Genomic DNA, 18,288 nt, shown 5'->3' with positions numbered 1-18,288 from the left:
AGGCTGACTTGTCCTCAGGGCGCAAGCACACGCACACACGAACACACTCACTCTCTCTAGGTCCAATTTTTAAAAGACAACCTTTTTATGTCAGGACTCCTTAGGTACAAGTAACACCCCTTGAATATCAAGGGCTAGGCCTGTTTAAAACATACAGTAACCTCTAAGGGGATGTTAAAAGCGTAGCAAGTATTTGCTCACATCAGACTGCGAACAAAGAAGAGGGAGGCCAGTTCTGAAAAAAATAAAGACTCTGCATTATGTATACAGACAGCTATGAAACACACACACTACCATTATCTATTGCTTGCTGAATTTTGGAAAGTCATTTCAATGGTAATTTTATATAGGAAACTAATATCCTTAAATAAATACGCACACATTGCATTATCTTTGCTTTCCACGTCAGTAGTATCTAGAGTTGCCACCCATGAAAGTTTTACCTGGACAGTTGGTTTTTTACTGCAAAGTCCGGTCAAAAAGAGGACCTTGCAACCCTAAATGGCACCCATACCAGAATTCCAGTTACTGTGGGAAGGCGCTGGATCATTAATCCATGACAGCCCCTGCTCAGCTGGGGCTGCCTCCTACCTGCAGGCAGGCTCCTTGAGACGATCCAAGTAACAGGGGGAGGAGGGAAGAGAAGCAAGTGATGGGGGTGGGGCCTTGGGGGGAAGAGGCAGAGTGGGGGTCGGTTGGGCACTGAAGGAAAAGGCAGAGCAGGAGTGGGGCATTGAGGGGGATGGGAGGAGCAGACGGTAGGGCCTTGAGATTCGGTTACCAGCTATTAGAAACTGGCAACCCTACTAGTTTCATTTCAAATATATTTCAGTCCTAGAAGTTCAGAACTGGTTTTGGAATTCTGACAATTCTTGGAATTGTACCCAATGTGTGTAGGAGTGGGAGTTTGAATGTTTGCAATTCATAGCAGTAGTGCTACTTGAATGAGTAGTTGTAACTATATCTAGAAGTGCTCAATTGCTCGCTGTTCCCATAAACATAAAACAGAGCACTGAATACTAGAATTCAGACACTTTCTAGTTTTTCCAGAAATGGTACTAAGCAATTTAACTAAGTATATCAATTCATTATAGCCCAAATAAAAAATGAAGCCAAATCCATAAAGTGGTTGAAAATTTCTTGGTGGATTATAAACATCTTCATGCAAACAACATAATTGTTTCCATTCTGGGCTAAAAATGCACAATACATAATAAAACGGACAAAGGAAAAACACGCAAACTGACTGACTAGTCAGCTATCCAAGCCCTGTAATTTCACTTTAAAGATTATGGGGGGAAAATGTATAATCTGTTATTATAATACTTCATTACTTTTCATGTAAGATTCAATACGAGAGATTAGATTCACAAATAATTTAGCATTCATGACAAACACTGTATCTGTAATAAGCACAAAATATACACACAATTATTTTAAACGGCAAATCACTTATTACTCACAAAATAATCAAGGGAGTCTCAAATAGCTGGCTATAATTTTTATGTTACAGAGTGTAGACTGCAACCTACAGAATATTTCAGCCCCATACATTGATCTCATGAAATTACTTTTTGGCAGAAAACTCAGGTCATCACAGGTTTAAGCCATTTAAAGATTTAGGGTTTGATCCTGCAGCTATGAAGCCAATGGCAAAGATCCCCATTTGGTGTGGATGATGCAGGATCAGGCTCATAAGTAGTGTAATTTTATATAAGTAGCAAAAAAAATGATTAAACACGCCAGCAAGCAAATATTTTCTCCATGGGCTACTTGGTAAATGTTCTAAAACTAAGTACAGATTAGCCAGATTAAACAAATTATTATTTACAAATTGCTAGTTTTGGAAAAAGTATTAAATCAAATTTCTTTAGAGCAACTCCACAGAACATAGGTTTAATTGAGATCACGTTGAATGAGACAAGTTCCCTTACCACTTAGGCCTTTCACTATAGTAGTGACATTTTTTTAATTTTTTTTTTTATAGTTTCTGCATAATAACCATTCATTATCATTCAGAGACCATTCATGGCATGAAAATTAAACAGTCTACAAAAGACATATATGCCCTTTACATAGTTTAAATGGCCTTGGCATCAGACAAAGAGCTGAGGGAAAGACCATGAAAGAGACCACTTTCCTAAACCTTTTCCTACAATGTGGTGCAATGGTCAAATAATAGAGCTGCAACAGCATGTGAAAACAGTGTACTGCTTTAAAACAAAGAAGTTATTACAGCTGGTGCCCAGTCATGTGATTTACATGGATTCTATGTTATAAAACGAGGATTGTGTTACACAGACACTGTTAAAATGCTGGCGTAGGTGTATTATTCAGATGCTTTTGTTACTAGAGTTCCACAATGCTAGATGGAAAACATCTTAGTTATATAGAGATGCTGTCTGCCTACACAGTCATTTCTAGTCCGGGCTCATGCTCGTGCTCTCTCTCTCTCTCTCTCTCTCACACACACACACTCACACTCCATTTTAAAAGCTACTGCACAGTAAATACAAAGAGCTACACAGAATCAAAACAACACAGCAGATCACTTAAACCAATAGAACCATCAATCTTCATAATATAAAGTTTATAAGGTGGAAAATAATGAACACGTATTATACGTAGTACAAATCAGTTGCTGATCATATGGGAGATGCATAGCTATACTCATATTGTATGTGCATTTGCTATATTAAGAAATTATCTCCCATTGAGACATTCTACCACTTAAAGATTCTAAGTACTTATAATGAGGAGAATCAGTTGAGACTTTTTTTTTTTTTAAAAAAACCTTCTATATATGCTTTTGTTCTTAATTTACAGTTAAAAAACAGGATACAAAAGCTGTTGTTGACTAAATTATTTTAGACACAGTCTGTTCTTGTCTGAAATTTGGTTGCCAAGTGCAATTTAGCAGCTGTAGTTTCAATTATTTATCACAATAGCACCCAGAGGCCCCAAATCAGGATCAGGTCCCAACTGTGCTGGGCATTCAAGGGTTTTAATTACAGTGTGTCAAAACAGATTATTTAAGATAGATGGAAAGCCGCTTGGAAGAATTGTACCGTTTTTCTCCTATTAATTCACTTAACAATTAAAAGGGGTGAGTGGAAAATCACATTCGAGAGCCCTTTATCGGTTTTCCATTCAGTAATTTTATCTTTACAGAAAACTGACTTACTATATTACTATATTCCAGCAATCTACAGTAGTTGCCATGTGTATCCCTGACACACTCCTTTAAGAAAATCAAACACTTCCTTTTCTTTAAAAGCATTTAACTGATCAATATTAAGATTGGATCTCTTTCTACACCCTCATAGTAAGACTCTGCTGGGACTGAAGAAAATACAATAAAGTGGACAGTACGTAATTTCTTTAAAAGGTCTACTCCACAGTCAGAAATCTTAGCTCCAAGAACTGCTGTATCGTACATGAGGGGGGAAAAAAAGACATAGCACAATGTTCAACATGAGTTTACCTCAACTTCTATTTTGGGTAGCAAAAGACCAGCTCATTCGCATATCGTAGTCCTCATATAAAACTTTCAGCCTTGGAGACAGAAAAAAAAGCATACCCACCTTAGAGTGTAATTCTGCTCATCGGTGTCAGTTTTGGAGGAAATACATTCCCCATCTTCCCCTGAATCCTCGGTTTGCCTCCTTACTTCAACTGTGACTTTCTGCAAAGGGTTTATAACATAGTAAGACACCAAGTCATCAAGTTTCAGTTTCCTGAAAATATATTATTATGGAACCTCTTATTTGTGGGTTCGCTCTGCTTGAACATACATAAAGTCAATAATGTAACATGTCTTATGGTGGTTTGGCTTCAAGGGTTGTATGGTATGCCACGTGACATCTTCTGTGGCACTACGAACCTCGCTGTGCTCATGTTACTAATTTATCTCACTGGTCTAGAAGGAAACACTTAAATATAATATTTATAAACCTTAGCAACTTCTATTTGCCAAAACCAAAGTATTGTAAAAAACTTAACGTAGCCTTGTTAGCATTTGAATACAGGCAAGCATTTGAGGACTTCTGAACTTCTTTCTGTGTGTTTCTGTTTCTCAACAAAACACTTAACATTGACCTTCCAGAATTTTATTACCTCAGTATCTTCAAAAACCACACCCAAAGTCTAACACTGTATTAGAAACTCTGAACTCATGGGAAATACAGTTGCACTGGGTACTCAAACCAACTAAATTATACATGTGAAGTATGTAAAATACCTTTAATTTTTTTTAAATCTAATAGATTTTGTTATATACATCTACAGTGCACCCAGCACTGTATTGTCAAGTGATTAAACAGTGGGTTTTGGGTTGTTTTTTTTTTTTGTTGGTGGGGCTGGGTGTGGGCATTAGATTTGTTTTGCTTTGTGCCATTCCAAGTAGCCTCCACTGAACTTGATACTAACAAAATCAATGCATGTATGGTATATATTACAGGACGATTTTTATTGCTGGATGGGCAATAAAAGAGGAATAATTCAGCAATTCCTGCCTCTTCAGAATAAAATTTCTGCTTTTGAAAAACAGTCACTTGTAAGCGACAGCCCAGAAGATTATTTATACCAGTAACTCCTCCCCCCTTCACTCCAAAAGTCCTAGTGAAGACTTTTGTTTAAATTAAAACCAAACTATAGATCAGGTGAGTTTTTTCCTAAGGGATCTCTTATCTTGTATGAAACTACTGTTTAAATTTTGACTCCTGGATTTTTCTTTTTTTAAAATGGGGCAAAGGGAGATGAAGCGCAAGAAATGAGAGAAAAAGGGAAAAGGGGGAGGAATGTTATAAATATGGGATACCCTGTTTTGTTTTTAACTCGAGCCCAATATTTTGTATTTGCAGAGGAGGCAGTTCAGCTCAAATTGACGGTACCCTCCCCTTGACTAGGATCCCTTACACATGAGGCAATCTTACGGCAGCTTTAATATGCCTTTAAAATAACAATATTACAAGGGTCAGTCTTTCAGTTTCTCTCACCTGCCAACTGTCCCCTCATTCACACTGCACAGTTAAAAATTAACTTGCTTTTTGCTTGTGAGCTGAGCAGACTTTCGGAATCTCTCTGAGGATCAGATTTCTTTTAATCACTCATGCAAAACAGAAGGGCCACCTATTTTTTCTTTAAGTCATATTAACCTTTATTATATCCTTGGATTTTCAAACATAACCATTAAGGTGAGACAGCGAGTGCTTCAGTATCTGGTTAATGGACCAAGAGAGTTTAAAAGAAAGAGGAGAACTAGTAGCGCACCAATCAAGTCACTTTCCTGGGGGGTGATTGCATACTGTTCCTCCTTGCAGTGCCTTTTCCATCTTAGAGTTCTAAGGGGCCAGAAGACATCTGAACTGGGGAAGGGGGCTAGGGAAGCAGAACAATGGTTTCATGTTGGGTGAGGGTTTATTGCCATCAGCCTCCCCTTACCCCTATTGTAAAGTATGAGATACAGTTAGGCTCAGCAGAATTCAATTCTTTCAATAATTTTGATAGATAATATTGATGTTTATTTTTAACCATTTTTTTTCTATTTTTATCTATTTAAATTTTAATAGTTGAAGGAAATTATGGGGGTGTCAAGCAATAATCGGGATCAAATTATTATTATTTAAGGATAATAGATGTTGAGATTCAAAAAGCGAAAGGTTTTTAACCATTAAAACACAAATTGTCAACATCAAAATGTCAAAATATACAAAACCAATAACTTTAAATCAAAGTTCTCAAGCAGCATTTTTCTTACTTTGCCTATTAAATTTCCATGGTCATTGATGGAAATATCCTTTTTGTTGGTTTGCGTGTATCTGGTGAAATTGACGTTTTCATATATTTACTGATAAAAATCGAATCCGTCCGCCTATATATTCTAACATCACGATCAAACTAACCAGTTTATTTTCTCTTCAATCATGCCAGTGACAATACAAAAGTGACTGAACTGTTTAGCTCAGTGTACTTTGTTCCATGCTGAACTACTAATGCTACACTCATGTAAAGCCTTTCTGTGTGAGCTACCTGTAATAATACAATTAACAATACTTTGCTTGTGTTCTTTGACCTTACTTGAACACTTACACACACAATTTATTTTTCTTTCCCCTCTGTCCCATTCTAAGGTAAGAGGAGATTACGAAAGCCCCATACCTGTTTGTAGAAATCAGTAGAAGGAGACGACCTGGATCTCTCATGTGTGTACTGGGGTTTCTCATGCTGCTCATGGCTTGCATCAAGGATGTTATCAGCTGAATGGTACTTTCCTGAACTCCTTGGCTCTAGAGGTGTCCTCTGCTCTTTCCAGGATGCCTGATATTCTGCAAACGTTCCCAACCTCTGAGACTGTTCAGTTTTCACCACTTTGTCTGCAGACTTGTGAGCAAGGTAATGGACATTATCTTTTTCAGGTTGTGTACTTTCAATTCCAAAAGAGGCTGCCCGAGCCCTTCTCTGATACCACGACTCCTCACCCTCATGTCCATGAGCTTTTTTATCAGGCCTTTCAGGCAGACTGTAGGGAGTTTGTTTCTGTGCAGACTTACGATATGTGGGCTTACTCGTTTCTTCAAAGAACTTCCACTTATCTGCAAAAGAGCCCAGGGCTTCTTCAGATGTATTTGGACGGCGGTAGAGACGGCAGTCATCTTCTGATACCCCTACTTCATTCATTTTCTCTGGTTCAGAGTAAGACTTCAGTTTTTGTTCTGCTGTGAACCTCTTCCTAGCTCCAATGCGGGAAATATGATGAGTGCCACTCCCTGATGAGTTTGGTTTAGCCTGCATAGCCTCAAGAAAACCTGACATATCTTCAGAAACCCAAGCCAACAAGGAAGAGTTGCAATTATTTGTCTTCCGTTCTGGTGACCTGGGGAGATAATCAGCAGGGCTAGGTTCCAAGTCCCGCCGTTTGAAGGAAGTAGCCCTCAGGACCCTGGCCTGGGCCTCCTTCAAGTGATCCGTGTAGGAACTGGTAAAAGAGCTCTCTGAAGCTGTGTTTAAGTTCTCCACTGAATCTGGTTTCCAGTTTTCAGTGTCCTCTTCTGTTTCGCTTGACCCCATTAAGGTAGCGGTGCTTTTGCTTTTCTGCAGCTTTGCTCGCCTCATTTGGATCTCGTTTCTCAGGGTTGTTGCAAAGCGATCACTTCTGCGTGCCTGCTTAGCCGTATGAGTATCAAACGGGAGCTGTCTATCCATTCCAGTTTCCAGGCAGTTGTCAGACTGTTTTTTCCCTTCCTGAGCTAAAGAGTGCAAAATTGGGGTCTTCTGAGCAGAAATCTTACTACTCTCTTCTGGTCGCCACCTGATATCTTTCTGGGCAGCTCTGTGTTCAGTGATAGGGACACAGCTCTTTGTACACTCCTGCTGATTGTAGCTATTGCCATTTTCCTCGAAACTACCATCAAAGTTTTTCTTTTGGCCAGGTTTTTCAGTGAAACTTGTTTTAGGATCTTCCACTACAGAAGACTTAACATCCCCTCCACTGTCCATTACATAGTGACCACTCTTCTCACGCTCTTCTAGCAAAGGCTCGACAGGTTGTTGCGGTAAATAGTATTTTGGTTTTTGGACCATCGTGACTATGGCAGGATTTTCATGTGGTCCAGGGGAAACATCAGCTCCTATTCCAGGTTTCCAACATTCATCCTTGAGCTGTAGTGGCCGTGAGCTTCCCTGGGCAGGCTGTTTTGCTGTGACACAATAATAACGACTCTGTCTAGTGTTGTCCACCTTCTGTTCAGCAGCACCGTTATTAGCAGAAGCTTTGAGCATTCTGGCTTGGTTTGGACTATAGCAATGAAAGTGGTTGGCAGGTAGCTCTTTATTGCCACTGTAAGAGGAAATATGTCGCTGCTCTTTAGGCGAAGTCGAAGCTCTTGCATGGTGAAAGAAAGTGCTTTCATCACTGTACTGGCGCTGGTGGTGGTAACCGTAAGCAGGCTGTGCAAACCGAACATCAGTGCTGGACAAAGAGGACTGCAGTCTGTTAGCATTTCCTGAATTATTATTGTACCTATCACCAGCAGAGGACAAATTGTAGTCCAGACTAATATCAGATTTATAATTGGAATTATTGATCCTCTTTCCATCTGTGCTCCTGTCACTAGCCCTAACAGGTCGTCTTGGTTGTTCTGCAGTTTCTGAGCTCCAGTCCCTCCTGTGCTGAGATTGGTTCAGAACTGTAAAGTGCTGGGTGCTGGCACCCTCTGAGTACACTGAACCGTGGGCCTTCTCATGGCCTTTGGTAATAGCAAAGCTGTCACTTCGAAGAGGTGGAGGTGGTGGCGGCGGGGAGGATGATTTTTTATCAGGAACATGCCAGATAGGTCCAAAACTTGATCTTCCAGAGCCAGAGAGCTTGGAATCGGGCTGTTCCTCCAATCTAGGACTCTTGCTAGTCTCATATTGAATGGGAAGTGGCAAGTATCCAGGTTTGTCCTCCAGTCCACTGTTATCATTCACTAACTGGCCAGTCTTGCTGTTTCCGTGCTTTGCAGTGTCCCAGTGGCCTACTTTATACAGCATGTTGTCCGTTGAAGCAGCATCCACGTTGGACAGAGTGTGATCAGGGGTACTCGAACTAGTGGAGAAAGAGCCATAGGCAGAATCCCGCTTGCTTTGGTTCCCTACATGATCAATGCTATTGTTGGACTTTGCAGAGGAAAGCCTTCCATACTGGGATGTTTGGAGAGTGTGGTCCCAGCTGTCCATACTTCCCAGGGAACTGAATCGCTCAGACGTGCGATGCAGATTTGACTGATCCCATGAGTTTGACAGGTCATGAGAGGAGGAGCTATAACAGAAGAACATACAATACCATCATCAGTAAGTCAATATAACTACAACAATGAAGCTGATTTTACATGGGGGTTTGGTACTATCCATCCACACAGCAATTATCAGAGAGAGACATGAGCACACGTCTTCTAGTGGTTTGAGCAGGCGGAATCAAGGCTTCATCCTTCCTCCACCATTAACATAGTGACTGAACTTCAGCAGCTGCGTCTCAAGTTTATCTTCCTGAGCAACAGGAATAATGAAGTGTAAGTAAGTCTACTTCTCCTGGAATCACCCCTTCTCCTTGTGTAAGATCATGTTGACATTCAAAGAAAAGTCTGATCTCCCTCCCTTCATCCCCATCTCCTAATACCAAATCCCAAGGTTTCCAATTTACTTTCTATCTCCAATACCACCACCAATCCCATTTCCTCCCTACTAAACTCTTGCCCTCTCCTTCTCCCTCTTTCTTACCCTTGCCCGTTTCCTTTACAAAACCTCACCCTTAATCCCACCTGCTTCTCCAAACACTGCCCCACCCTTCACTTCCAAACCACAATGTGCTGCTTGCAATCCCGCTATTACGGCTCTCACCCTGTGTGTGCTCTCTCCCTTTCATCATTAAGGTTTCAGCTACCATCACTTTCTAATAACTTACAAATCTATCACACTACTTCACTCCCTCCATCCCATCCTGCAACTCAGCGCAGCTCTCCAACATCTCTTCCCAGGAGCTCTGGTATCAACTTCTGCTTAACATGGCCAATACTCAACTCCTGGCCTTTCCTCCCTCAGAAATTCTCCCCACTCCCTGTCACTAGTAACACAACCACCATCCTCCCAGTCACTCAGGCCTTCAGCACTGCCCTCTCTCTCTTGCTCATTTAGATTGCCCCCAAATTTTGCTGCTTCTTCCTTTATAACATTGCTTTTTGCCCATAGCTAGCCTGGCTACTGTTATCGCCTCTTCTCTGGCTACCTGACACCCACCTCTGGTCCATACAAAACACAGCTATTAAGGCCATCATCCTTGCCCACTGCTCTAACCACATCACTCCCTCTTTGACCCCTGATATTAGCTCTCCCTGCTTCCCCACACTAAATTCAAGCTTTTTCCATGGCATTCATGGCCCTTCACAACTTTGCCCATCCCTACCTTTCCACTCATCATTTATCACACTGCTTCCCACGCCTCTACCACTCAGCCAACGAGGCTGGCATCATTGACACAGTTGGGCCAATCTTTGTGCCTTCTTCCACATGGGTCACCCCCTCTGAATTAATCAGTAAGGCCATTACCCTGTCCTCTTTTAAACTGCTTCCCAACACAACCTTCTGCCACAATGTTGAGAAGAAATAAGCCAATCTAGGATGGCTGTTTTGAGGATCAGGTAAGGATAACTGACAGTTAAGCCATGCTGACTTTTTAAATAGCAAATTTTAAATTATATAAACAAACTGTATATATTTGATTGTATCCATCTCTCCCATTGTGATCCATTGATCACTTTTCTTGAGATTGTAAGGAACTACATATATGTATTGTGACGGGGCAAGGCCAGATGGCTATAGAAAAGTAGTGGGAGATAGATATATTAGCTCCGGGCTAAACAAATCCCTGGTACCAGGATAAGTGAAACGGCAGGTGCTCCAGGTCAATTAAGACACCTGGGGCCAATTAAGAACTTTCCAGAAGGCAGGGAGAATGCTAGGTTGATTGGGATACCTGAAGCCAATCAGGGGCTGGCTGAAACTAGTTTAAAAGCCTCCCAGTTAGTCAGGTGGGTGTGCATGTCAGGAGCTGTAGGAGGAAGTTGCGCTGTTGGAGAGGCTGAGTAGGACACACCATATCAGGCACAAGGAAGGAGGCCCTGAAGTAAGGGTGAAGTGGAGCTTGAGGAAGTGAGGGCTGCTGTGGGGGAAGTAGCCCAGGGAATTGTACATGTCATGTTTCTAAAAGGTCAGCTACCATAGCTGATACTATTAGCATCCCTGGGCTGGAGCCCGGAGTAGAGGATGGACCCGGGCTCTCCCGCCACCCCACCTTTGTCCCCTGATTAATCACTGGGACTGGGAGACAACAGAGACTTTGCAAGGAAGGATAACTTTTCCTCACCTCCCTTGCTGGCTTATGATGAAAATGGCTCAGTAGACTGTGACCCTTGTCTCCAGAGAAAGGAGGGTTATGTGGAGGGTCACAGTGAGACTCTGAGGCTAGCGAAATCCGCCAGGAAATGCAGGATCCATGGAGGCAAGGACAGAGCTCTGTCACAGTATGTACAAGACCCAGCACAGTGGAGCCCCAATCCTGGTTGGATGCTATTGTAATACAAATATTAAATAATAGCAACTGTGGTAGAAAATTGGTCTGAAATCAACAAGATGAAATTCAATAAAGACAAGCACGAAGTATTATTCTTAGGAAAGAAAAATCAAATGTAGAGCTACAAAACAGGGAATAACTGGCTAGACAGTAAAACTGTTCAAAAGGATCTGGGGGTTACAACAGATCATAAACTGAATATGAGTCAACAATGTGATTCAGGTATGAAAAAGGCTAATATCACTCTGGGGTGTATTAACAGAAATGTCATATGTACGAGACATGAGGTAACTGTCCTGCTCGACTCAGCACTGGTGAGGTGTCAGCTGAAGTACTGTGTCAAATTCTGGGTGCCACACTTTAGGAAAGATGTGAACAAATTGAAGAGATTCCAGAGGAGAGCAACAGAAATGACAAAAGTTTTAGAAAACCCGACCTATAAGGAAAGGATTAAAAAACTGGGCATGTTTAGTTGTGAGGAAAGAAGACTGAGGGGGCGACCTGATAACAGTCTTCATATATGTTAAGGGCTGTTGTAAAGAGGACAGTGATCAATTGTTCTCCATGTCCACTGAAGGTAGGATAAGAAGTAATGGGTAAGGGAGATTTAGCTTAGGTATTGGGAAAAACCTTCCCAACTATAAGGATAGTTAAACTCTGTAATAGGCTTCTAAGCGAGGTTGTGGAATCCCCATCATTGGAGGTTTTTAAGAACAGGTTGCACAAACACCGGTCAAGGATGATCTAGGGCTGGACTTGATGACCTTTCAAGGTCCCTTCAAGCCCTACATTTCTATGGTTCTATGTATTATGAAGCTTATCAAGCACGTTGAGATTCTTGGATGAAAGGCACTACAGCAGTTCAGAAGGGAGAGCAATTATACCTACACACCTATATAGCAGAGTGAAATTAACCAGACTCCAGCCAAATTCAGCAGTGCTCCTCAGAATCCCATGAGCAGCAGAGAAACTGTCAAAAACCATGCCAAATTTGTAGAAATGCTTAGGAAAGCTAAGAGCAGCAGCAAAGGCAGGCACTTAAGTTATATACAGAGTAGAATGACCTAAGAAATGGAGAATAGGATAAAGTAGCAGAGGCCACTATCTTCCCTGCCTCTCCTCACAAGGCAGGAGAGTAGAGGAGGTATCCAGTAGTGGAGATCCAGCCTACTTTTCAACAACAATAAAGCTGTGGATGAGGAACAGAAGACCACCCCACCTCTTGAAGAAGCTGAGCAGCATGAGGGAAGGGGAGAGAAAGAAGGCTCCTTTTTCCTTCCAGTATCTAGAGAGGCAGAGCATCAAACTTATCAGACAACGCTAGTCAAAGACTGATACAAAAGAAATTGATTTCTCACACAGGCACTGCACCCTGGTAGAAATTCCAGCATTGTTCCACTTCTCTATAACTACTATATAAAGTGTCCATCAAACTTTCTGTAACACACACACACACACACGGAAGCTAATAATGAAATTATATATCAGCTTAATGGTCATTCTTGTATAGTTTAGATACGACAGAATTCCTTTCTCTGTCAAGAAGTTGAAATGAAAATGAACACCCCTTTCTAGCACTGCAGTCTACATAGCAGTTGCTACAATGGCAAAAGAAAAATTGCCTTTGAACTTTTTTCATTTCACTCAATATGGTCAGAGGCATAAAATTAAGACACAGTGTTTAATTATACAACCAGGATGATGAGGACGCAAACAGCTTATGTAAAACACACAAAGATATAAACTATATTGCTTTTTCTTTGCAAAAAATATTTGTAATGATAGGGCACACTAACATATGGCTTTATATGGTGACTTTCATATTCTAAGTGTTCAAAACATTTAACAAATTAATTAGAGAGATCTTGATAGTAGTACATTAGGCAAATACAATGTTTCACACAGAAAGTGCCTTGGACATTAGAACCTTTTTAATTGTTAAGGAATGTATGGCAGGACATTGGGGCTGGTGCTGGTTTTTATTTGTTCAGTGATAACAGCATGCTTGGCTTGATAAAAATGAAGAAGAGACACTATCCCTCTCAATCCTAATTTACAATTCATGGGTCTAATCTGAATCCACTACCTTCAGTTGTGAACTACAGGTACTCAGCATCCCTCCAGACCAGGCTGTAAATAATTATTCTCTACTCTGAGAAACGGAACTTTAAGTTTCATCTAGGTAGCCAACAGAGATGAGCAGACAGCATATCAATGTAACATCTCTGTCAAAATATGTAGTAATGACTTCTAGTCTAAAGTGCTATATAGCTAACATCACAATTCAGAAGTAAAGCTGTAAGAATTTCTGGATTTTTGTCTGGCTGCATGTGGTCTACTGTGCTATTCAACAATGTAAGTGGAATACTGTCCATGTGCTATTTAAATACACAGTATAATACCAGGTAAGCTGAGAGGAAGCACTCAAGAGGTAGAGAAACAGAACGTATAAAAGCCCTCTCGCAATAAAATGTTACAATGTGAAGATGTGGGGGGATGATCAAAATGTGTGGGATTTTCTTTAAATAAAAATTAGTATTTGTATTATTCTTTAAGGGCTGAATGCAAACTATTTTTAAAAAAATAGCAGGGAATTTTTTAAAAGATCTAATTAGTTACAGCTTCATAAAACGAAATCCTAAAGTAAGGGGGAGGGAGCTATGATGGAGAATCTGCAGCAATAAAATACAGAATCCCAAGACAGATTTGTAATTTAGGAATGAATCCCAGAGTGATTTCCCCTAATTCCTAGCATAACTATGCTCCAAATGGTAGTTAAATTGAGAGGAAAATAACATTTTCATGAGGTTAGTTGGTAATTTATTATAAGGAGGAAACTAATAAGGGCCTGTAATCAGATCCTATCACGCTCTACTAAAAAATGAAAGAAGTTTCACAACCAAAACAAGGATGCCAGGATTTCCATTACAGGGTTGAATGAGACCTAACAAATGTAAGTATTTTAACTATAGAAAGAGACAGTCATTGACCTCTCTCTTGCTATAAACAAACACTAAACATGTACCGTAGTGGAGATCAGATTATGGGAAGTAATTTCACTAATGAAACAGCCAATATCTTAATGTCTAAAACAAAAATGCTCTGTCTCCCCTAAGAGAGAGTTTATATTATTTTTCAAAGAATCCTGCTTTCTGACAATACCTCTGGTATTTTTCCATTGTACTGAAGATATTAATGCATTTAGTATACCCTTCGACCTGCCCTTACAAAGATTTATGATACTAAAAAGTGGATGTTGAAAAGAAATGCACAGAAGAAAAATACCTTTCAGCTGCCTTTCATTTACATACATACATAATTAAATATATTTCTGAATTAAATTAATACTAGCAGCTCTTCACCCACTTGTTGATACATTGGGCAGTCTCAATATTATCTTCACATTTTAAAAATAGATTACGATATAAATGAAATCGAAAGATTCCATCTTCACGGTTTAAAATTATGAACAATATGAGGCACATTATTGTTCTCTTACCGTCAGAACCTGATACGTGCAGCTTAAACAGAAACTCACCTTGCATGATACCGGGAGTGCCAGGAAGTGCAGACATTGGTTGAGGAGAGCTGTGACGTGGCTGCCTCAGGCTGATTCTCTGTGAATTTGGTTGCATGCCAGGAGTGGGGCCTGCAGGCTAGATCATTTCTTCTGAAATGAAGGAGTTAGAGCACATACTTTTAATACAGATCTCCTAATAAGGTGACATGCAGTGAAAAACATTGGGCACCAAATCTAATTAACTTGAGACAGACAAAACAGATGCAAAATAAGTTTAAATTACAATGTGCTATGTAATGCTCTACAAGCCAGTTTTGAAAAGATGCCAACTTGCCTTCAAAACACTGGACACGCAGACAATGAAACATTAATTCTGTGCAAGATTTGTGGTTGTATTTTTAAGACAGGTAAATAAGTACCTAGAATTTATTCTGACCTTGCACTATTCAAAGGACCAGTGAACTTTATGTCTCATTTTATAACATGGCAACTCTTGAATAAGACTTTGTAAAGTTTGTTGTGTAGGTGTGTATGTGGGGAGGAGAGAGATTAAGAGCTGGAGGAAGGACAAAGCCATAAATAGTTTTATTCGATCCCAGGTTGTAAGGGTGGCAGAGGCCTGACTTCTAACACAACCCAGTTCTGCTCTAGCATTCAAATGGCTCAGGGCATCCAAAATAAATTAAAGGTTAAAGCTGTGTATCTAAAGTTAGCACCTAAGTAAAATCACTTACCTTTCAAATATGCTGAAGACCGGCAGTTCCCATAGAAATCAATGGGAACTGTGGGTGTTCTGCCCCTCTGAAAGTCAGATAATTCATGCAGGTGCCTAAATATTGGTTCAGATGCATAACTTTAATCCAGAACTTTTCACCTAAGTAATTCCAGAGACCCCCTATTTGCCAATCCAAATAGTAAATCTCAACGTTAGTGCTTTCACCCCACTATAGCTTGACAATTATTTAATAATAAAATAATAATAATAATATGATTAGTAATAATAATAATGTAAAAAAGTAATGATTAATAATAAATAATAATAATAATGATAATAGTAGTAGTAAAGTCCTTGAATGGAAGTGCAAATTATTATTAAGTCTTAAGTAGGTAAAAATTATCGGATAAAATTTTCAAAAGTACTTTAGGTGACTCAGAAGCCGACATACGTTTTTCAAAAATGGCTTAAGCACTTTGAAGCCTAAGCCTCATTGAAAGTGAATGGGACTTTGGAAAACGTTCCCTAGCAAGCATAAGTAACCTATCCAGGGTCACAGAGCTGCATCCAGAACCCAGAACTCCTGAGTCCGATCCTTTAACAGACAGACATCTTTTCCTTCCCTTATTTACCCTCTTTCTTTTAACTGGATTATAAAATAGTCACTAGATTTTAAAACAAACAAAGCTAAATATTTAACCTGGCCCCTCTCCCCCAGCACAGAAAAATCCCATTTTTGAGACTATTTGTAGCAACAGGCAACGCAGAAGGTTGTGCCAGGTTCCGGTTAACTGCCTTCCCATATTCTCCACATAACAGTACATAAAGTATTTCCACAAGGCAGCTGTAGTTCTGCTGAGAGGTCCTGGGGCCACAGAGTACAACAGGGGCTCCTCTAAGATTATGAGAAATCCTAGGCACTTCAGTAGGCTTTTGTGTATGTTTCTGGTACATTTTATTTGCTGCAATGAACAGAAGCAAATTCATTCTAGTCTATTCTCTTTCCATGATGCCAAGTAGAGTTTCACTGCACTCTGTCTCAGAAGCAACATGAAGAAAGTAAGTTAAGTGGAGCTATCACACTGTCATTGCACACAGGCTCCAGGAGTGGGACTCAAGTTCTTCACCCCAGGAGCAGAACCTCAGTCCTGTGCAGCGCACCTCAGGACAGATCCGGCATTCTCCTAGAGTAGCAGTTCTCAAACTTTAGCAACCCGAGGAACTCCATTTTGATTTAAATTTTTTCATGGACCCCCAAGCCTCCTTCTCAGCCTCAGGCCCCAGCCCCACTCCACTCCTTCCCCCAAGGCCCCACCCCCATCCCACCTTTTCTTGCTCCTGCCCCACCCCTGTCCCTCTTCTTTCCACCCCCTCCCCTGAGCGCACTCCATCCCTGCTCCTCCCTCTTCCTCCCAGTGCCTCCTGCACGCCACTGAACAGCTGTTCCCCAGCATGCAGGACGCGCTGGGAGGGAGGGGGAGAGGTTGATCAGCAGGGCCGGCAGCCCTGGACATGATTCCACCTCCTCCCCCTCCCTCCCAGCTCCTCCTGCACACTGGGAAACAGCTGTTCCCCGGTGTGCAGGAGGCGCTGGGAAGAGATGAGGGAGGGAGGGAGGGAGGGAGGGAGGAGTTTTTTATTTAGCAGCAGCCAGGAGTTTTTTATTTCCTCAATTTATTCGAGTGCTGTCGATATTGGAGAAGTAAACTACAGTTGTCTTTTAGGTAAATTCATGACACCATACCTTTAGTGCTTCAGTTCTGCCATCAATGCAACAAAGAAGTTAAAGTCTCCATATTACGAGAAAATGACGTTTTTAAAACACACATGACAAGTGAAACAGAAGACTAGAAAACTACCACATCACAGGTAACATTTGGTGTATGAGGAAATGGAAGTGGGAGGAGAGGACTTTCACACTGGTTTCCTCTAGGTTTGGCAAAAGGAATGAGAGATTCTGCCAAGGAGAAGGAATGGGAATGATGCACTTTGTAATACCAGTACTGTACCTCATGGAACTTCTCAAGATCTTCGTAAGATAGCTCCTCGCCACATGAACCTCATTTTCAGACGGCATTTTCTGTGCTACAATATCCACCATCACTTTCATCTTCCTGAGCAGCCAAGCAAGGAGAGGAATAGACTGGACTGAGTTGGGATATGAGGCAAACTGAGTGGAGGAGAACTTTAGGCTTTTGTTTTGCATCTTTTATTGGTGTGCATACATGTGTTTTGCAAAAGATTTTTTTTAGCCATGGACTTGTAATTAAGTGAATTACCATATGAATAAAACAGACTAAGTGCATTATAATGGGTTATTTGGGGGGACAGAATCTTATTGTATACTTTCACAAAAAGCATGACTAGGAATCAATATATTACAAATAGCCAAACACCAACACTTCTTCATTATTATACCTTTCACTGTTAAGTTGTCTTATATTTACCACTTCCTATATTCCAAAAAAGTTCTCTATAAAAGACACAACGTAATATGAAATTAATTCTAAAACTCTCAGTGCAAATAGCTAAGATAACTGGAAAGAAAAAGGAAGATATTAAAAATCACATTAAAAAGATGGAAAATTTTGCAGGCAACTAAAGCTGTTGGAAACACACCAGCTAGTACAATGCGGCTGTGTTAACTCTGAGTGACAGAATGAGAGCACCTAAACCTACAATCCAGGAAACCTCTCCAGAGTTAATGGAAGCATTAATAAAAGCATTTCACTGAATCTCTTCCTAACAGCACTTTAAAAAGAAAGCTGTTGCTTTCTATAAGGACTACTGGAAGAGAAAAATCATGTTAATTTGTGGGAGGGGGTAGCCTTTTCCCCATGAACTATGAACATTTTTACTTCATTAGAAGGAAGTCTCAAATTACATATGTGTAAAACAGAACTGCACTTAAATAAACTCTTCCACTCTACTTTCAGAGTAGAATCT

At 40.5% G+C, this 18,288-nt stretch overlaps 1 protein-coding gene across 5 annotated transcripts in view; it reads right to left on the bottom strand.

Moving 5' to 3' along the window:
* Positions 1-18,288, bottom strand: part of SHROOM2 (shroom family member 2) — a 186,989-nt gene that overhangs the window by 53,151 nt on the left and 115,550 nt on the right. For 3 of the 5 annotated variants that reach the window (XM_037899962.2, XM_043537796.1, XM_043537797.1), the window contains 3 exons: positions 14,646-14,777; positions 6,160-8,800; positions 3,585-3,685 (listed from right to left, as the gene is read on the bottom strand). In XM_037899962.2, the coding sequence (XP_037755890.1) occupies positions 3,585-3,685; positions 6,160-8,800; positions 14,646-14,777 (2,874 nt within the window). Of the gene's footprint in view, positions 1-3,584; positions 3,686-6,159; positions 8,801-14,645; positions 14,778-17,351; positions 17,457-18,288 lie in introns of all 5 variants that reach the window. The other 2 variants (XM_043537794.1, XM_043537795.1) reach the window with 1 other exon arrangement.

Source organism: Chelonia mydas, chromosome 1, assembly GCF_015237465.2.
Source record: "Chelonia mydas isolate rCheMyd1 chromosome 1, rCheMyd1.pri.v2, whole genome shotgun sequence".
NCBI lineage: Eukaryota > Metazoa > Chordata > Testudines > Cheloniidae > Chelonia > Chelonia mydas.
The sequence above is the reverse complement of the archived record's forward strand: the minus strand, read 5'-3'. Positions and strand labels throughout refer to the sequence as shown.